General features: G+C 37.5%; 1 protein-coding gene across 1 annotated transcript in view; it reads right to left on the bottom strand.

Moving 5' to 3' along the window:
- The window catches only part of CSMD1 (CUB and Sushi multiple domains 1), a 1,229,803-nt gene that overhangs the window by 967,095 nt on the left and 239,628 nt on the right, over positions 1-23,080 (bottom strand). Inside the window, exon 2 of the mRNA XM_045535313.1 lies at positions 12,487-12,703. Within this exon, the coding sequence (XP_045391269.1) occupies positions 12,487-12,703 (217 nt within the window). The remainder of the gene's footprint in view (positions 1-12,486; positions 12,704-23,080) is intronic.

Below are 23,080 nucleotides of genomic sequence, written 5' to 3'. Positions count from 1 at the left end.
TATTGTTAAAAATATACAATTAAGAGAATAAATTTGGGAGAAATTACCTGTGGCACCTATTTCAAAGAATCTTATCTTGAATAAAACACTCTACAACTCAAAGAGAAGACTGACATCCCAGTAAAGATGGGCAAAAGATTTTAACAGATACTTCACAAAGGAAGATATCTGAATGACCAACAAGCACATGAAAAAATATCAACATTAGTAGTCACCGTGGAAATGAAAATCAAAATCACAATAAGGTGGCACTCCTCTGTATACTCATTACAATGACTACAATTAAAAAGGTGGGGAACACTGAATATAGGCCAAGATATGGAACAACTGGAATTCATCACTACAGGAGGAAATGTGAAATGTATATAACCCCACTGGAAAACATTCTGGCTACTTCTTCAAATGTTCAACATAAAACATATGACATACCCATTCTACTTGTAAATATTTACCCAAGAGAAATTACATTTGATCAAAGACTTTTATACAAATAGTCATAGAAGCATTATTTTTAATAGCTAAAATCTGGCGAAAAAACAAACCAAATGTCCATCAAAGAGTGATAAACTGAAACTGGCATATCCATAAAATGGATGCACCATTGTCACATAAAGAAACATGGATGAATCTCAAAAGCATTATTCTGAATTAAAGAAATTAGCAAAAAAAGAATACATATCATCTAATTTGATTTATATAAAATTCTAGAAAATGCAAACTCATTCATAGTGACGTAAGAGGGATCAGCACTTGCCCAGCAACAAAGGGTAGAAAGAAGGGTGGATGACAGAGGAGCACAAGGAAACTCTGGCGGGTGATAAAAAATATTTGTTAGTTTGGTTGTGATGTAGTTTCATGGTTGTATGTCAAAACTCATCAAATGTTGATTTTGCAATATATGTACCATATTGTTTATTAATTATACCTTAAAAGTGTGAAGAATTACAATTAAAAGTTTTATTTGTCAATCCAGTTTTCAAAATGACTATGTCCTGCTCTTATGTAAAGATATCTAGAATGTATCCTATGTAAGCTGGACTATTTAAATAACAGAGTTCTAATTTAGGAAACCAAAATATGAGATTTGCAGAGAAACTTGGCAAATCAACTACTATGTTAATAATTAGATAACCTTTATTCGTGGACAGACATTAACAACATGTAAGTACACTGTTGGTATATCAAACCATATCGTTGCAACCCAAAATATAATGGGAAAAGGGTTGCCTAGTCTAGTGAAGAAGAACCCTTTGAGATCTTGTCAAATCTCTCAATTTCCAAAACATGGTAACAGAAACCTAGAAAGATGCCACCTCGTTCTGGGCCAGAAGATTTTTGGATGCCTTTTCTGATCACTCTGGAATTACTGACATACGGAGTCGACAAGGCTGCAATTGTTAATTAACCTTCTGGAGCAGAGGTGGCAAGCTGCTACTGCCCAGATGTATTTCCTTTGGCCTGTGCTGGATTTTAAAAATGAGAGGATTTCACGTAATGAAGATTCTCGGCTGCTGAACAATGGAAGATCTGGAACCTTGGATGAGGCCCACATCTGTGCTTGGCAATCGCAGGTTTCAGCTGAGCAGCAGCTGCTGCATTGACATGGGGTATGATTCTTCTCCAGCTCACCACAATTTCTTCCACTACTGCCTTACACCTGGTCTGTCTCTCAGATCAACTCTCGGTCTGTCTCTCTGCTGTGAGAGTGGGCATTCAAGTTTGTGATGCTCACCAACAAAGACCCCTAAGTTCATATCGCACCCATCTTAGCCTTTCACGTTACATTCACTTCCTCGGGGGCGGGAGGCTGGTGAAGGAAATGAGGGCACTGGGCGCTCTTTTTAAAACTGGAATGTGACACTGCTAGGTAATAGCAATGTTCATAAATTAAGAACTCTTGGAAGGGATGAGTTAGTTATCATCACTTATATTCAGCTAGCTTGTTTGTATGCTCTGGAGCTCATGAGAAAACAGCAATAATGGCAGGGGCGTTCTAAAAGAGAAAGTGTTCTCCTAGATGGATGGGCCAAAATAGGAAGCCACAGGTGGGAAGACAGCCATGACAGGGACATGCCAGGGGCAATGCCAGGAGGAAGAAAATTATATACGGGAAGGGGATACAGAGCCTACAGACAGCTGCTTCGACCAAGCAAGGCCTCATCTTCTACTGCGTAAGTCAGGTCCTTAGAATGCCAGTTAATCCTCCTCTACTGCAGTTATTTCCTGGGGTTCTCTCTATCTTTTCAACTATTTCCCTTTTGAGCTGACAGCTTTTCTCAAATAAACTGTGCCTTTGGTCTGGCATCTTTCATGGATACACACTCCAATGCCTGTTACATAAAAGGGCCACTACACACAGTCTATAGAGAACTTACCCGTCAGGGCTCATCTGTTTAAAAAGACATGAGCAATATTTTCTCCTCAATCACAAAATAAATTTATTATGCTATGTTTTAAAAAGTTTCATTTAGAGGGTAAAGTTTCAATGTAAAGCTTAAATGATGCTTTGAACATCCCTATGTAAGCAACATACATTGCATTTGAAAGCACTCCACTCTTTGAGGGTGTCTTTCATTTTAATGAACATATATTTACGAGCACAGTGATAGTAACATACTCTCACAACTACTTTACCATTGTAAATTACATATGTACCACTTCCTCTCCACCTGAACCATCACTAGTCAAAAGTAGGATCTCCCAGACTCTACCAGACAAACAAACAAACAGAAAACCACTACATATACCCAACATTTGGTTTTTAGAAATACCTGAAAAGTATTTTCTGTTGCATAAGCACAAAAAGTGTGAAAGCCATTAAACCTAAGCGACAAAACAAAGTGATTAAAGGATCTATATCATATTCAAGACAGGCTTGGTACAATTTTGATGGGATTATCATGGACCTGTAAGAATTGATATTACCATCAGAGAAAAATGTCCTCGAAGACCCATGTATAGATTGTGAGAAATTGAGAAACCATCTCTCATAGAAAGACATTTTCAGAAGTTTTTAGGAGGCCAAAGTTTCCTTTAGCTTAATTTTCTCCTTTTGGCTGAAAGGTTACAGGCTGTGTGAAATATTCACATGTAATAGTTCTGCATACTCGCTGATTCTCTCTCTGTAATGGAACATACTCCCTGTTCATTGGGGAACTATTTCCTTGAAGTGTTGTTGGGTTTTTTTTGTTTATTTGTTTGGTTGGTTTTGTTTTTTTTAATACTAGGGATTTCTAAAGGAAAAAGTAACAGGTATTGGTTATAAAGTATATGGAGGTAAGTAATCGCCCAACAATAGTGGTAAACCCAAGCTTTCTGTTTGAGGATTTAGTGTGAGATCAATACAATCTTTGAGCTTGAGAAGTTGAGCTCAAAAAATAAATTTTAGAGAGAAAATTGTCTGATCTTAAAGTGGTTGTGAGACAGAGATCAACAAGAGCTAGACTCAAGGCATGGAGCCAGGGAAATCCAATTAGGGTCAGTGACCAGGGGGCGAGGTTAGGGAGAGGAGGGCAGCCGCCCAGCGCCAGGGAAGCTCTCTGCAGCAGGCTTCACTCCAGAGAGGCAGAGACCTGCCTGCCCTGACCCACCCTGTAGGGGAAACATGCCCCAAAGAGGAAGATTTGAAGGCTTTATTCACTTGGATCTCACACCCTGAATCCCTGAGCAGATTTCTGAATTTTGCTCCCTTTAAACTTCAGGTTCCTGGAGGTAAGAAATGATAGAAGCAAGAAGAAATCTGAGTTAAATATTTCCCTATTTGATTATTTCTATTACATTCAAATACATACAAACAAAGTGCATCATATTTCTATGCAAAGGGATGGGTGAGTGTGTTTATTATGGTGAAACAAAGAAGTGTTTCATATTCTAAGTAACATCATATTCGTTTTTTAATTTTGTGAATTAAAAGTGGATAGCCAACATATTTTTGTCCATAGTATCCATTTCTTTTAAACTTACTTTGTAAACAACTAATGTATTTATTCAATCAAAATTCACTCATATCCTAAGTGCTTAGCCACACTATAGGGGACAAAAGATAAATCAGCAGTAGGCTTTGCCGTCAAAACACTTGATAATGTGGAGGGGGAGGCGATGAAGAAAAGAAAAAGTAAATCTTTTTTTTTTTTTTTTTTTTTGAGACAGAGTCTCACTCTATTGCCCGGGCTAGAGTGCGTGCCGTGGCGTCAGCCTAGCTCACAGCAACCTCAAACTCCTGGGCTCGAGCAATCCTCCTGCCTTAGCCTCCCGAGTTGCTGGGACTACAGGCATGTACCACCATGCCCGGCTAATTTTTTGTATATATATATGTTTTCAGCTGTCTGTATAATTTCTTTTCTATTTTTAGTAGAGACGGGGTCTCGCTCTTGCTCAGGCTGGTCTCGAACTCCTGAGCTCAAACAATCAGCTCGCCTCGGCCTCCCAGAGTGCTAGGATTACAGGCGTGAGCCACCGTGCCCGGCCGAGAAAGTAAATCTTAAACGTAAAGATCAGTCATTCAACTACAAGTCTGGCCGTCCACATAAAGCTCATCTAAAATCCTAGAAATTCTAGGAAATCTGATTATTTTAGCTCTTTATTGCTTATTAATATGGATCACTTCCCAGTAAGCCATTTTAACAAACTAATTTTGCCAATTTGCTACCATGAAGAAAAGTCAATTACCATCTTACTGATTTTTTGACACTCTATGTTCCTTTTCCCAGAATCCAAGAACTAAAACATAAAATAATTTCATTTCCTTTTGAGAGACAATATAAAATGATTACAAAAATGATTTCTCTGTGGAATCTGATTATGCTTAATACTTTGGAAAGCCCATTTCCTTGCTGACACAATCCCAGATTCCACCTCTCATTTCTGGTCACTTCAGCTAGTCCAGCATCCTCTCGGCCTCTGCCTGGCTACCTCTGTACCCCACAGTGATGACAGTCTCTCCTGCCAGCTAGTTCTAGTTCACCTCTTTCAGTTTGGGGCCTTGAGTGGAGAGAAACAATGTCGACAGACATGGGGAAGTATAGACAGACAATTACAGACACTGCTATAAATCAGAGGTTTGCACCTGTGGCATTTTTGACACTGTATGGCAGACACCTTCTCTGTCACGTGGGGATATCCTGTGTATTGTAGTACATTTATCAGCATCTCTGATTGTACCCACCAGAATCTAGCAGCATCCTGTCACCCCACTGTGACAAACAAAAATGTCTCCAGACCTTGTCAAATGTCCCCTAAGACATACAATTACCTCCAGTGCAGAAAGACTGATAGAAGTATAGGGATATATAAGAGGTGGACAAACATAAAGATAGACACAGACGTAGATATAATTCACTGTAAGAACTGCAAAGACAGAAAACACATTCTTACAGGAAAAGAAAAAAAGAAAATTCTCCTTCTCCCCTGACCTGCCAGGGACATTAAAATGGCCTACTTTTTCCGGATTCAGGCAATATTTTACCTTGCTTTAAAACGATGTTGGCTGGCAGGAAGCCCTCTGTGAGCCTTCAGGTGGGTTAGATATCCTTCTTTGAGCTTCCCGTAGCCCCTGCTGAAATCACTGCAATGTGTTAAAATCACATAGAGGTCAGGGATTCCTGAGCTCCCGCCATCATTAGAATTCTATTGATGATTTTTTTAATGAGTTATCATACACCATTTATTAAAAGAGAATAAAACCTTGAGAGAAATCGTACACTCTGATACTGTGCTTATTTTTAAATATAAAATATATCTGGAGGATTTTTCGTAACAGCAGCTAAAGATCCCACTCACTATTTTCAATGGTACATTGTATTACATACTAGTAATACAATTGTATTATGATACTCTAATTGACTTCACGAGTCTCTAGTGATACGTAGACATTCTTCGATTATTTGAAATATTACCAAAATGGACCAATAAATGTTCCCTTACATATATTTTGTCATATTTGAAGGTATATTTGTGGAATAAATTTTTAGCATAGATTTGCTGAATGAAAAAGTTTGTATGTTTTTAATTTGAGAAAAATATCAAAATTTCTACACAAAAAATTGCAGCAATTTAATATCCTACCAACAGAATATAATAGCATTTGTTCCATATCCTCCAAAACATTGTTATCAAATTTTAAAGTTTTGCCATTCAAAATGGTGAACTTTTTATTGCATTGTTTTAACTAACTTTTAATGCCCTTATTGCCATGAATTTCTCTTATTTGAACTCTTTATACATTTTTGACCTGCCTTTCAATTAAATAATTTTTTTTCTTATAGTTCTAAAAGTACATCTTATAAATTAAGGAAACCAGCTCTTTGTCGTTCATACCTATTGTAAATTCTTTTACTCAATTTGCTATTTGCCTTTTGTATTTTAAACATTAGGAAGTCAAATTTTTCACTTATTTTATTTATGATTTCTAAAGCAAGTGTCTTGTCTAAAAAGACAATCAGAACATTTCTGTTTTAATATTTTTATTTATATTTATTTTGCTACAATAAAGACAAAATGTAATATTTTATAAAATCTTACCACTTTCAGATTTCTATGATCAAATCCACAACATGTCTTTGTCTGCTAAAAATGGAGTCATGTTGCAAACTATTCAGCTATCTTGTTCTTCAATTCCCTTTCTGAGTATCCAGGTGCCTTTCCTCAAGTCTGTATTTTTATAAGAGAAATGTTCTAAGAAGTGGGAGCTATTGAAATAATTTTTCCCTGTACATATATTTATGAATGCCCAAAATACTTTTCTGCCCATATGAATATGGTTTTGCTACTTTCAAAATGGCCACATATGGAAATGAACCATCAGTTTTGGCTACAGCAGAACACACCACCACAGTATGAGGAGGTACGCCACCAGAATTCAAATAAATACATGAGAGAAATTGCTTACGGGGTTACAAACATTAATTCTTATTGTATCCCTTGCATGCTTTATTGTTTTATCTCTAGGATTTCTCATTACTAGTGGTTTTATATTTTTGGTTAACAAATATGAGTTTTATGAAAATACACACACACGTAGCTGTTCTCAACCCAGGCTGTATACTAAAATCACTTAGGGAAGCAGAGAATTATTTATATCCATGACTTGGCCCCAATCTCATCCTGAAACCTCCGATTTAATTGGCCTTCTCCTTTCTAACTGACTGCAAATAACCAAAACAACAAGAGTAACAACGACAACAAAAAACCCTCAAATTTACCCAGTCATCACAGAGTTTGCCTATGAGTTGCTAATTTAAAGCATCCGTTGACAAAAGAACTATGAAAGATATATCGAGGGAAATTATATTTCATCCTCCTAAAATCTGTATGTAGAACAGTGACAAATCACATAATTATGGGAATGTTATATGTTTATTTGAGAAGACTGAACATCTCCACTGCCCGCCTTTGGTGGCCTCACTAAGGTACAACAACCTGTTTAACCAGGTTTATAAGCATTGAATGGGCTGCTATGCCCCAAGGCCTGTGCCTCCTCCCCGGGGTGCCATCACCTGTGTGCTGGGGGTGGGCTCTCCTCTGCACCCTCCCTTGGGCTGCCAAGTCCCTGGTTCTGGGGTCCTCCCTCACCTGTGCCGGCCAAACATGCTGGTCTTTCTTTTCAGTCCTGACCACGTGGCTGGCCAAATGAAATAAGATGTCAAGACTGCTATCCAGGGTTCCCAGGAAGCTGGAATCTAGAAGCTTTTACACAAGCTTAATCCTATGAATATCGGAGTCTTAATCGGGGTATTAGTCACCAGCCAAACTAAAAATAAAATAATACTTTGATTTTTATCTGCCCATTGATCCGTGAATGGCTCCTTTAGTACCCTGTAGTGATAATGGGGACAGGAAGACAGAATTTAAGCAATGCCAGCTCTCTTGTCTGATATGGTCATAATGCAACTGCAACCCTTTCCCAGCCCTCGAACGTTCCTAAGTCCAAACATCACCAGATATAGTTAATATTATGCAGGTTTCTTAGTGCTGTACACCCTTAACTGTACACAATAAAATTTATTTAAAAATGTGTTTAATGCATTCAAACATATCATTACAGTTCAAGAAAACTGGAAAACACTGATATTTGAACAATACGTATTCATGATTTCCTGATTTTAATGGCCCCATTGCATTCATCTCTAACCTCTTCATTATCATCATTGCAGAAAATTGGGAGTAATCTTATGAAAGTGAGAGAGAGTGAGAAAGCTAAGATACCTGCCAAAGCTGTTTTCCCAGGCCTTGAATTCGACAATAATCATGAAATAATATACCCTGATATTCGACATTTGCATGGTACCATTTTCCTTTATAGGTTTACTTTTATTTGCTCCCTGAATTTCTAATGGGATTTCTTTTCAACCTTCAGTATTATAATGTTATCACAGCTGGAAATTGATGTCAACTTCAATTATTTTCTGATTTGGGACAAGTAAATACCACTTCACATTTAGAGAACATGCGCTATCAGTTACCCCATGGGACAATTAACTACGCTCACATAGGAGAGAGTCACGTTAAGTCACATTGACTTATGTGCACAGAGGCAGTGATGAGTGGCCCTGAACCAGAAACACTTAAGTCAAAACTGCCCCACAAAGATTTATTGACTATTTGAAAGTCAACACATCCATCATCACAGGAGAAGGCACATTCAGGGCACATTTTTGGCCTCAGAGGACATATGTTCTAGTTGGCTTCCAAAAATACAGAGATCCACAAGCCCCAGTGACAGGCAAGTTCAGAGCAGGTGTGAGTGCAAAGGCGCATGTGCCTCAACATTACCTCAGTGGCTGTGCTAAAGGAGTTCAGAAAAAAAGAACATGTTTACATGTTTTTTTTTAATTTGGAGTGCACACGGAAGCTTTCCTGAAATAAATGTCATGTGAATCGGGTTTCAGACTACAGATAGCATTTAGATGGGCGGAGAGAAGGCCAAGGAGAAAGAAATGACAAATATAGTCTCTCACGAGGTCAGATCATGGGGTCATCCCGAGATCCGTTCTACTAAACAAGAAAACTTCCATACGGAACAAAAGGGAGACTGAAAGTCAGAATATAGTTTGGAGTCAGACCATGAAGTTTCTTGACCTTTAGGATCATGTTTACTGGAACTGTCCATTTTGCTGGCAATAGAGACCAGGAGTAGGGCCTCAGCAGGTGTTTCGGGGTGAGACAGAAGTGAGCCCAGGGCAGGAAGACCACTGCACTGGTAAATCCCTCAGCCAGTATGTGCTGGACAACTGTGAGGGAACAAGAGCCTTCCTTGGAGCATTCTCTGTGAGGATCAAAACAGGTGGAGAGACGTTGCCAAATAAAAATATTAGGATTTGGTGACTCCACGGTTGGACTTCTGTGGCGTTTTGAGAAGCAAAAGAAGGTGCAGAGTCAATAAAGGTCAGAGATTTAAAAAAAAAAACCACTATATTAATCTGGCAGCTCATAGATATCAACGAAGAGCTATGTTTTTAATTCTAAATAATTCAAGGATGAGATTTTTTTTTCTAATTTTAAGTCACATTTTATTCCCTTGTGCTTAATAAGAGAAGTCTTATTTCAGCTCTCAATATCTATACATTAAAATATAATTTATAGATGGGAGCACAAATCACATGTGTGTTGTGGATATGTTTGTATTAAAGAAATAATTCAAGATGATAACATAAATTGCATTTTTTTAACCTTAAAGTTTTTTTTTAATGTATGGTAAATAATATATTCCTACTAAAATTTAAGTTACAATATAAACATCAATGATGCTAAACTACAAATTCTCTGTATTCCTTGTTGGGGATTAAATCTACATCTTAAGTGTATTTAAAAAAAAGCCTTATTGTGGTCAAACAAAATAGATTTCCGTATAATAAAATGCTCAAGTTGTTTAACAAAACAACTCAATATTTTTTCAGTCAGTGCACATTTTGAGCGACTAATAACAGCTTTTGTGCAGCAATAAAACAATAACAGACCGTGACATCTCTAAGTAATAACTTTTGTGACAGCTCAGTGGGTCTGCAGTTCCTACATCAATTCTCTCACAAGAGTATCCTTCCTTTAAATACTAGAGCTGCTTTAATTGTCGTTAGTTAATTGTGTTTGAGAAATAAACAACTGCTCCAAGATATAATGGGGAACAAACAACATTAGCGTACTCCCCTCCAACAATTAATTAGTATCTGATACTATTTATAACTACTTTGCCCATCAACTGATGCTGAATACTGAAAGAGAAAACACTTTCCCATGTGTTTCTCTGACAATATTCACAGTCCTGTTTCTCATCCTATTTATCTAAAATTTTATATCAGCAGAGACCCATCTAGTACTCTTTGGATGTGTTTTGCCTGTTCGTATTGTGATACCTGGAACAGCCCTGAAAGCCTCACTGGATACCCACAGAATGTTTCCTCAAGATGGCATTCTTAGGGTAGAGACAGGAGAATTATGCAATTTAATGTCGAGATGAAAGGATTGCCCTAAATTTAAGGACACAAAACAGTTAGAAATATGACACATTGCCCTCTGTTTCAAATGAAACCTTGTAGGGAACTGAGGAATTTATGTGAACCCAAGAAGTCTCTTATCAACCTCCCTTCCTTCCTTCCTCTACTGAAAATACCTGAGTGAGTAAAAGAGCCATGGTGTGATGCCAATAACTCACCAGCATTCATGAAGCTCTCTAAGCACAGATATCAATTTATATCTATTCACTGGAACCTCAAAATAAAATTCAATGAATCTAATTGTTCTAGCCTTAAGATTTCTACTGTTGATCCTGTTACAATACTGAAGATGGTAGGAATGTTATTGTCTAAACTTTAAATTTATTACCATAAAATGCTCATAATAACACCAGAGGAACATAAGAGAGAACACATTGTTGAAAGATAGTCAATCAAACTAACATTAAGACAGGTTTCCTATATATGAAAGAGCTATGGGAAATGGAAATATTGAGAGAAAGAAAATAGAAGCATTTTCAAGAGTACATACTTACCAGCCATTTTTTAATGGAAAGAGAAAGAATTGCTTTTAACGTAGTCACACACATTGATAGTTCAGTAAAATAGATTTTTTCTTCTTGACAAAACCACAGTTTTTTTTTTTTTAAATTTCAGCTATTGCAACCTATCACTATTCCCTAGTAGCATTAATAGTAAAAAAAAAAACAAAAAACAAAACAAAAAAAAAAAAAACTAAAATTTAAAAGAGAAAGAATTATAACGAGAAATCTTGCATCAGACTAGCAAGGATTGTATATATAGTACTTTGTTCAAACATCCAAATGCAGAACTAGAAATATTACACCAGAAAAAAAGTTTACCTGATTCAGAAAATAGATAACCATTCTGCAATATATAAAATAGAAAAATGTTTCTAAGAACAGACAACAGATATTGTAGATGACCCAGGAAAAACTATAAGATGCTTTGTATTTGAAAGTGCATAAATAAAATGCAAATAAAATATTTTTGATAATATATTAATAAAATATAGTTTATATTTCATATATTAACTATGCAGTTAATATATATTGACATAAATATTAAAACTAGATGTACAAATAAAATCATTTTTTGTAGTTAAGAGATTTTCTCATCCACAAAATCGTGAATGAAATATATGAATTTTGTGTGCATTACTGTTGTCATTAACATCAATAATATTTTATTTTTCTAATCTCTAAAACTACTTTTGCCTACAGTCAATTTTTCTACATGCCTTCATATATTAAACAAACTTAATCTCTAATACAAAATTTTAAAGCCAGAAGAGAAAGGTGTGACTTGCCATATATGTACGGATTTAAATAAGTTTAAAGATTAAGTTAAGAAAATCTGATTTCTTTGAAAGAGACATTCCTCTTTCTTTTGCCAAAGTGAATAAAGGATGGATATAATTGTATAGGTACAATTATTTTTCCCTTGTTGACAAATGAAAAACCTAATTTAAAATCATTTCAGAAAATATTTTGCTTTATTCATGGTAAAAATTATAAGTCAAAAGAGAAATCTCATGATGAATAGAATATACCATGACTGTCTAAACCAAAAATTCTCCAAAGAATGCAATATTCTCCCATGTTCTTCCCCCACCCACCTCCTATGTTCTTTTTATGGAATTTATTCTCTGACAATATAAAAGTTCCTTTTGTTATTGTCTGAAGCGTACTCAAACATTTATCTTTGTACTTTTTCTCTCAAATCCATAGTTGAAAACAATGGTGTATTATAAATTTACTTAAAGTACTTTGACAACACTGTTTTACAGATCTTGAACAATTTGATATCTGTAAATGAAGTCAATGATTGCTTTCAATAAGAACTTACATTTTTAAGTATGGGGGAAATATGCACAATTTGACACAAATATACATTAATTTTTCTTTATAGTAACTAAATTTTCTTTTCTGATAATTTAAATATTAATTCCAATTAGATTTCAGAACCTGAGTACTCAACAGTGCTACTTAATCTATAAAATGAAGAACCGATACTTTACCTCACTTTTAGATTCCCTTGTTGGGGCTGTCCGTCGTACACTGATAAAATATCAAAATCTTCTTCAAGAGCAAAGGTATGAAATGACAACTGTATCCTATTGCGTTCCCCCGTTATAATGATCCAGGTGCAGTTAGCGTAGTTTGGATAACCGTGAGGAAAGCCTGGGCTCTCAATGGTGCCGTTGGGACCCTGGACTAAGCCTCCACAGTTTTGACCTAGAAAAGAAAACACAAGAAAACCCAGAATATTACTTTGGCCATCTTTAGTCTGTGTTTTTAAAAATTTTCCAAACATTTTGGTCGATTTTTGTAATGACTTGTTTTGCATGCATAGATATTGAGTAACAAATGGTAACAGTGTTCTTCAGTGCTAAAAGCTAGGGAAAGAACAACAACAGCAAAAGATGACAAGGAAAGGAAAATATAACAAATCTAGGAACTCATATTAGAAATTTGGGGACATATATTACTGACATTTTCAAATAGTCTCATCATTATCAGACTTCAACATACGGGGGACACATTTGATGCCAGCTATCTGCGTATTATCATGCTGAAAACACTCGGTCCATAAGTTCCTTGTGGGAGGAAATGAAGTTACAGATAAACATTATTCAACTCTGCACACACTAATGCACATGTATTAATGTAGCCAAGCGACTGCCATGTGTGTCAGTAGGAGAAGGTAGGAAAAATCATGGGCAATATGCTAACTACTGATTTGCACCTTTGCTTGCAGAAGTCCTACTTTGTAGAAGAATAACATGAGACCATATGGAGCTTATCCAGTTGAAAATAAAAGGCATAAAACAAGTAAATGATGCTCAAATGAAAGAGCAGCTCCCCAAAACGAGAGGACACCCTCTCTGTCAGGGTCCTTCTATTTCCCTAGGTAGGACCTGCTGGTTAGAGGAGAAGGGAAAGTTCATGTCCAAATGATGGGAAAAAAAGAAACAAAAGGCTCCCAGTTAAAAGAAGCAAGAAGTGTTTTGGCCTTCCCTAAGCAGCTTGGCAGAACACCCCACACTTTACTCACGCCTCTTGTTCTAACCTCCCTTGACAGGTGAAATTAGACTACCCTCCGAGCGTCAGATCGACACACTGCTGGGGACATGATGGCGGTGAATGGTGATGGAGCACATGCAGCCACCACTGGCACTAACTGGGATCCCAGGGACTAGTTCCATTCTCCTCTGCTCCCAAGATTTTGTGTTATCCATTCTCACAATTGGCTTCTCTGGCCATATTCAGACCTCCAGAGTAGTTCCAGAGAACAGGCCCCTTGAGCAAACTGCAGTTCCCAGGCTCCCTACAAGGGTAATCGCTGAAAGGACAGCTTCCAGGAGGTTAGTTACAGCCACACACCTGACCACGGTTCTACTTCTCCTCTGGACACACTGAAACCCCTCCCTTCTCACTCTCACCAGTTTATCTCCTTCCTGCTACTTCTGATTTTGCATCCATCTACCTTTGCTCAGTGATTCCCTACTTACCTGTTTGGTCCATGCCCCCTCCCCACATAACTACATCCCACCCACGAGCTTTCTGTGCCATGTTAACTCGGTCCCTGTGGTTGTTTAATTTACTTCTCTGCGCAGTCACCTCTGACAGTCTGCCTGCTCCCCTACGTGCGGATCAATCAGCCTGAATGAGAGAGGACGGAGATGGAGATCGGACAGATACCTCATTCTTACTGTGCGCTGATGAACGCACTTTAATCGTTCCAACGGTAAATATTACCATCCTGTGAGAACAGAATAACTCCTCTCAAATCTTTCATTTGTCTGAAATGAGCTGTTAAGTAGCTCCTGAAAACTGTCCGCAAGGGTTTCATTCCTTCCTAACCTGACCATTCCTCACCAACGTGTTTTAAATATATTTAAATGTTTTGACACTAAATATATGAAGAAAGTTTTAAAGGGAACTGGGTGTGCTCAGATTATCCCATGTACCATAACTATTTGAACACAAGTATTATCCCAGCTTTTACTGCTGAACTGCAAACAGAAAATTATTTTCAACTACATTTTATACTTAAAAACATTATTTTACAATAGGTCTCAGTGAGCTCAAATCTTCTACAGTAATATTATCAAATGTATTGTATGTGGGAATTGGCTACATCTTAATGAAAAATATTTAATGAAGGGGATTTATGAGTTTAAAACCAGAGAACTTATAAGAAGCCCATTTTCCACTAAATTTAAGTCTAACCATGACACTGTAACAAGTAGATATTAAAGCTGTGGGGTTTTGAAAGGTCTTTAAAGAAAATAGCTTTTCTGGTTTATCTAGTAATTCTGCCTTCACAGTAAATCAACAAAAGGAAGACTTGATTATAAATAGGAGAAAAGAGAAATAAATTCAACAGAAAAAAATGTCAGCTAGAAGGTTGTTACCATTATAGACCCAATATGTTGAACTAGATTAGCAGATGCTAAGATTTCTCCAAGGAATAACATTTAGGCCTCTTCTGAGGTGCCAATCAGTACAGTGCACTACGCAGAGTGAGACACATTTGATCAGGACCTTCCATGATCAGGAAGGTCATGGGTCTTCCACAGGCCCTGACAGAAACTTTTGAACACTTCCAAAAGTTCTTCTCATCCTTGACTGTCCACTGTAACCAACAGAGAAGGTTTTAAAGTTATCTATACCTAAAATAGATTGATTTATTTGGTCTGCAATGTAATAATACATCTTACCATAAAGCTACAATAATTAAGACAGTATTTGAATGGTTCAGGCCTAAATATCCAATGTAACAGAATCAAAAGCCTAAAGCTCACAAAAATATAGACACTAGATCCATAACAACGTGGTACTTTCTCTTTTCCCTGGGTCTTATACCTTCATCAGGACTTGCCTTCTACAGAATACTCACAAAGATTGTATCAATTTTTTTTAAATAATGTACATCTAAGCTTGATTTAAATGCTGTCCTTTAACAGAGCTTCAAATAAGTAGATTATTTTAACTAGAAAAAAATTTAATGGACAAACTTTTAAATACATAAACATAATCGTATTTTAACATGTTGCTTAAATGAATCTCTTGTAAGTCCATTTGTAAGTTATATTTCCTCAGGGAAATAAAGTAATCTGAAGTTTCACTGATAATTTTAATATCTTACTTAAGAGTGAGTTGTTACTTTACAGGGATTGAAAATTCAATTATTACTGAAAGAAAATGTCTAATGGTCTTGTATCTTCAAGTACTGATGATGGAAGTTATCTTGAAATAAAACATCAGTATCAATGGAAAAAATATATATGTATCTCTACATTTTTCCCACTGATATTGATGTGCTTCCATTTTATATACACATATGCAACTTGTATGCATACCAAAATACACATTGCAGAGACGGACACCTAATATTGTGCACACGGATAAGTATTTGGTGCCATAATTTAAACAAAGTACTATCAGAAAATTTGAATGCATACCATAATTTTAAGGAATTGGTATCTAAGTCATCTAGCAATTAAGTTATAACATATGAAACATCTGATTCATATCTTAAGTAATCAACAGGATGTTAGATATAGTGGACTCATAGAGAGTTAATTTTGTGTGGATTTCCACCCAATTGATAAGAACTCAATACCACAACTTTAAATACAGAGAATTCCAGTTATTTTAATCCTGTCTTATAGTTTTGGAGTGAGGTACTGTTTTCAAAATATATTTTCACATATAATCTTAGTTGATCATCAAAGCAACCTCACATCTCAATTTTATAAAATACAAACACAGGTGGAAATGAAGTGAGTTGTCTAAATTCTCCCAGAAATGAAGCAGGGTCTTCTGACACCCAAAACTAGTGCTGTGCTGTCCCACCACATCCTAGCTGCATCACTGTGGATGAAAACGTTGGGAAATACAATACATTGTATGCCTCAATATGCTCATCAAATCTTAATGGATATCACAATAAATAGCTTAGGTTGCAAAATAAAATACTGACTAAATACAGACTGGAAACTTGAGATATTTAGGGACCCTAATTTTAGCCCATCTTTAAAAGGAATTTATCCCCACTTCAGAAAAAAATGTATAAAGTAGGCTTTAGAAACATAAAAATCACTCACAGTCTCATTCCTAAAGAAAACTGTTACTATAATCTTGCTGAACACTTTTCTGATCTACTCTTAAGGGTGCTATATCACCTTGTGTTTTATATGTGAGCGCTTTGGTTTTGGATTAAATACTTGCCAATGCTACAGACTGAACTGAAGTAGGATGTGTCTGGCTTTGGAGATGATCTAGGCTTCCTGCTTCCTGTAGGTGCAAACTCTATCCTGAGAAGCCTACAGGAAGAATCCCCTGGTGAGCAGAAGTGATGATGGTTTGACAGCAGGACCCCTCCTGTAGGCTGCAAAACCTATTCCAGTAAAGGTCAGGCTCACTGTGGCCGAGAACAATTCCCTACTTTGAAAGTCAGTCTTAGAGATGCTCAGCTGCGAAGACTCCTTGGTGCCCTCACCATTTCCGAGATGAACCAACCTCTCTGCCCCCCCCCGATGGTTCCCCACACATGATCTGTACCTCTCCAGAGCTCCTGCTCTTGCTGTGATGTATTATAGAAGCACATAGCTTTCATTTCCTAGAATAAGGTAGTTCCTGTAATGATTCATCTGTGATTCATCCTAATTCATTGTAAGCATTTGATGAGTGAACACATACATAAACACCTTCCTAGATTCCAACCATGGATGGCATGGCTTTTTCTCCCAATTCTGGGCTCAGTGACCATTCTTAGAGAGCGGCAGAGGTGGGTTTAATATTTAAACTCATGTGTAAAGCACTTGGAATGTATGATTACATCTAATTCTTGCACAGCTTTTGAAGTAGAAAGTAGCTTGGCCTTTGCTTTGCTAGCTGTTATAGTACCTACTCAGATGAGATTTTATAATAAGGGAAAGTCTCTGCTATGCAAAACCCCTTTCTGAGAGCAAATATTTGGCCATCAGGGATGTGGGGAAATGATGCGCTGTACTGAATTCTACTAACAAGGAAACAAGCCACATGACAAATGATGGACAGGGCTGGAGATGCTAAGATTTGGGAATGTAAGATCATCTCCAATTATGTGGCCTGACATCATTTTAAAGAGTAAATAGATTTGGGTGTAAAATAGACTGGGAACAGAAGCTACATTATCACTACAACAGTATCAACACTGAAAGTAGAGAGATATCAAAAATGGCCTTTATCGTTTATATCTTGTTTGCAACGAACCCAGATTGCTACACTGGATTGTTTTTAAAACACAATTCAGAGGAGAAAAAAACTTAAATATTTATTACAGGTAGTGGAAGTCTCATTTCCTAGATCCATTCTATGAAAACGATAATTTATGGTTTTCATGTCTATGTAAATTACCATGCAAATAAAAATTAATTTAATTACTTTTGTACATTCAGATTTTTGACCTCCAAAGCTTCTTCTATTTTGACCTTTTTGTGGTCAGACTATACTGTATCTCTGTAGGCTTTCTGCAAGACTAAAAATTGCCTACTTCTATTGGATGTAACTGTATAGCAACTCACAAGTAAAAGAAAATGGTACACTGTGATCTTCAATGATTTTTTTCATTTTCTTTAATGACAAAGGAATATGACAGACTTTTAAGTGGCTCCAGAATTTCAAATATCAAGGGGTTTCAAATTTCAGTGATGGAAGTAGAAATTTCCCTGATCAGATAAGTACTTTCTGAAGGGGTAAACAAATCAAATATGCATTAAACTCTGCATTATATTCTATCTATCTGGGCTATTTCAGGGTCTGCATTACTTGGAAAATGATTAATTGTAGAGGAACCATGACTTAAAATGCCTTTCCAAGGACTTTGATGAAGGGTTTTCAAAATTGAAGTCCTCAGGCATTTTGCAGGAGCAACATGCCCTGAAGGAAGCTTTAAAAGTGCTCTGTTTCTCAGAGTGCCAGAAGCAGCCGATAACTGTGACTGTGGCTGAGGCCTTAGGGTACTTGGTCGGGTTTTAATCCCAAGCACTTAGGGGAGATTACTCAGTACCGGAGCAAAGAGGAAGAATGAAAAAGCCAGAGGCGTGTGAGCCCGAAATAGAACCGAGGAACCCACTTTTCCCTGCTCACAACTCAGCCCACAAGCAAGGCCAAATAGGTAGCTCTTATCATGGATCGAAACATGGGGACCCAATTTCTATCACTCACAAAAGAAAACGGACGTTTTCCCTGGTCTGTGTAAATACAAAGAGTACAATCTTTCTTCATTCCACCAAAATTTGTTCTCATAACCACCCGCAGGTTTGGTCTGTTTAACTTCTCTCCCTTCCTTGAATATACCAAGCCTGCCCCTGCCGCAGGGCCTTGGCACGCGTTAATCTAGCTGCACAGAATGCTCTCCCTCTAGGTTTTCCCGTATCTCAAACGTCCTCAGGTCACAGCGTGGGTTGCTCTTTCCAGACACTCACATCTGCATCAGCAACCCACCTCCGGAATTACTTATGACGGTATACTCAGTTGTATTTCCTTGTAGCATTTATAACTTTGTGAAAATATCCTATATACTTGTTTATTCATTGCTTACCTGTTTCTGAAACTAATATGTAAACCTTCCAAGGGTGAAGATATTGTTTGTCTTGTTTATGTCCCCATTTCTAGGACAGTCTCTGGAACTCAATATTCAATGCTTGAAGTGTGTGAGTGCATTGGGGTGTATGGGTGGGAGGTAGTGGTGGTAACAAATTAAATCCATATACACACCCATATGGAAAGAATGGAAAAGAGTGGTACTTAAAGGAACATTAAACATATATTCTCCCCACATGGTTATTTAAAACATGCAGAATGCAAGTATTGTCATTTTGATTCCAAAAACTGGGATCCTATAATCTCCATCCTGTTTAGCACCTGGATTGTCGACAGCTCCTTAGATTAATTTAAGTATGCCCTCCTTTATTTGAAGCTAATTTTTCTCCTACATGCTACTCCTATGTACATTGGCATCTCTGCCTTTTTATTCTAGAAAAGGGTCATAATTCAGGGCAGCGCAAGGCTGCAACGAGTCAAATCTGGAACTCAGTGGATATGTCAACGTTGTTTCCTTTGCCGTTGCACCCAGGGGAGGGAGCTTTTGTTAACTCCAGTACTGTATGTTTTCACCTATTGAGGAATTGTTGCATTAACGGTAATAAAGCCATTCGGCATCTACCCACTCTGAAGAAACAAATTGTCAAGACTGCAGGGATAGTGCAGGGGCATAAAAACGAAAGCAAAACAAAATAAAACATGGCTTTGGATCAAACAAAACTAAATGTGAATTCACAACTGCAGAGATGTGGAAACCACCTAACTGCACATCAATACATAAGTGGATTAATAAAATGTGGTATATGTATACCATGGAGTTCTACTCAACCATAAAAAACAATGGTGATCTAGCACCTCTTATATTATCCTGGATAGAGCTGCAGCCTATCCTTTGAAGTATCACAAGAATGGAAAAACAAGCACCACATGTATTCGCCATCAAATTGGTACTAACCGATCAACACTTACTTGCTCACATGGAAATAATATTCATCAGGTGCCGGGCAGGTGTGGGGGGGGTGGGGATGGGTAAACTCACAGTTGATGGGTGCGGAGCCCACTGGATGGGGGAAGGGCAGGCTTATAGCTCTGGCTTGGGCGAGGCAAAGGCATTATATGTAATCAAAATGTTTGTACCCCCATAATGTTCTGAAGTAAAAAAGTTGTTAAAATGGTGAATTTTGTTATGTATATTTTACTATAATAAAAAGTAAATACATAAAAAAAGAAAACAGAAAACTAAAATGTGACTGATTTGGAGCACTGAGCATTGAACCAGTCACTTCATGGGTATCAGATTCACTTTCCACAGATGTGAAATGAGGAGGATGCTCATTTTGGAGATAAAATACGTTGAAAAGAAGTAGAAGCTGGAAAGAAAAAACAAAAAGACTGCTACTATTATTTTTAAAAATGAATAGTTTGCTACAGGGCCTCCTGACTGTAAGAGAATTTTACATGTACAATGACGAGTGAGACCTGCCCTTGACTGGGCTCTGTCCTGTTGTCCTTTAAGGGCCGGGACAACACTGCACCCAAGAGGACGCCTTCCTGGGCACCTCGTGCCTGCTGATGCCCATCCCATGTGTGCTCTCAGCTCACACTATGGTACTGAAAATACTAGGATTGCAACAGCCAAGTGATGTGACTGTAGAGATGTTGAGTGATGAAGTTGGTTATATACCTAAACAAATTAAAACCAAACATAAAAGCACAATTTATCCACTCTTCCCAAATCTCACACTGATGTTTTTGAAATAAATGACTTTCCCTGAAACAAGAGACCATCTAAATTCAAGTCTTTTCCTTCAGAGACTTCAAATCTATATTTCAATACTACAAGCTATCCTGAAGTCAATTCTACTTTTCTCATAGAAACACACCATACGTTGCCAACGAAAATAATTCTCTTCCTCCCTACACTGTAGAACTAACATTTTAAATCATGTCAGATATTTCTTTATGTTTAAATGAAATTTCTAGTGATGAAACACATCATTTGGGATCAGCCGGATGGAGTTGTTTCACAAATTTGAAATTGTGGTATGTGATACTCCTGCTTTAATACAGGAGAAGCCAAAAAACAGTGCCAGTCTCAAGACAGTGGCCACAGAGAGATGTAGTAAAATTAATTTCCCTAAGTAGAACATTTAAATTTAAGATGTTAATTGGTGTAGTTTAATCACAATGCTATAGGATCAATTCAGTGTTACTCACTAAAAAACGTAAAATAAAACTACCACTTGAGTGTTCCTGGATATTTACCAGACTGATCAGCCATGCACAAATTCTTTCCACACAGATGTATTATTGCTACGGTTCTGTCTTTCTCCAACTATAGAGGATGATTTCTAAAACAGGACACATTTTAAAATTCCCATACTATGCTCTATTTTAATAGTTAGTCGAGTTTGCCCCCAAAGAGAAATTGAAATGTTAAAAAGTCATACTAACAGCCCCTGGCTCTATTCACACATAGGAGTCTTGAAGCTAATGCAGACTCTCTGAGAGAAGAGTGAGGAGGAGGAGAATTAAGGAGCTCTTTTATTGCTGTGAAACATTTTACAGATTTGGAGACTGAAACTATGAAAAATCATGATCAGATTTTTTAACCATATCAAAGTTAGCAAATACATTTTAAAAATGAGAAATAAACATGCAATCAATTTCTGTCCCTGGTGGGATGTGGACCCAAATCATAGGACTAACAGCCAAGGCATAACTGAGATTCCCCTGCAGGCCATCCGAAAGGTGGGGCTGAGAGGGCAGAGAAGTCAAAATCCTAGGGAATGTTTTCCGGGCTTCATGTGAAGGAATTGATCTCCAACAGACTGCACTGAAATTTACAAAAAAGCGTAAACAGGTCTGTTTGTATCTGTCTTTTTGGACAAATAAGACAATGGGCCATACAAGATTCCCACAGCATTTCGGGTTTCAGTTTAATGTCTCTCCTGTTCCCATTTCCTTAAATGTGAATCACCTTGGAGAGGATGCTGCGGTCTGAATTCTCCACGGCCTACAGGAGGGTCTCAGTCACCAACTGACCCCTCCTGGTGCAGGGCCGCTAGTCTTAGAAATGCATCAACATGCCCCCCCTCTCTCTTTCTCTCTTTCTCTCTCTCTCTCTCTCTCTCTCTCTCTCTCTCTCTCACACAGACACACACACACACACACATTAGGCTGCTTCCCCTACATTTTAGGGAAATGATATTATGATTTATATTTGGGGTGTCTATCTGGACCAACAAAACATGATTTTTGCACAGTGGCTACACAAATTAAACTATGCCACACGTCACCATGTACATGGCTGACTGCACAGACCACCATGTTTTATTTTTTAGTTTTTGAGATTTACATTTGTGCTTTTCCTCAGAGTCTCTGTGCATTCAGGCAGAGAATTCATGGGGATAAGGGCTCTACAACAGCCTCCATTAGCTAGAGATGAGATATTCCCACACCGGCTGCTGGCACTTAGCCTCCTATTAAGTGCTTCTTGTCTGGCAATTGGGAATTTATGGAGGGCGGGGAGGTATGCACATCCACCATGGTAACGTCGTAAGTGATAAGAATATGCTTCCACGTACACCCAAACCAATTTCAGTCAGCAATCAATCTGGCACTTCCTGAGTACTTGCATCTAGCATCCCGAAACCCTAGAGCGTCAGGTTCCACAAACATTATCTACACTGTTGCTACACCCTTTTCCCCCTAACTCCTCTTGCAGGCTTCAACTTCTGTATCTGTCAGGATAGTTGAATAATCATTGTTAATACACCTGCCATTATTTGATGTAATCTTTTCATACAGATATAAACAGCTCTCGACCGGAACCAAAATGAGGGCAGACAATCTTCACCATACCATCTACCATTACATTCCAAGTGCCAAGTACAGTGCATGGCACATATTAAATATTTGCTGTATGGAAGCAGAGGAACTGGACGGGCTGTTGGATTGGATAAAGAATCATTATTACTACCTATAATAATAATTGTTAACATTTATAGAATGCCT

Source organism: Lemur catta, chromosome 22, assembly GCF_020740605.2.
Source record: "Lemur catta isolate mLemCat1 chromosome 22, mLemCat1.pri, whole genome shotgun sequence".
Lineage (NCBI taxonomy): Eukaryota > Metazoa > Chordata > Mammalia > Primates > Lemuridae > Lemur > Lemur catta.
Note: the sequence above shows the minus strand (reverse complement) of the source record. Positions and strands in the feature narration are given on the sequence as shown.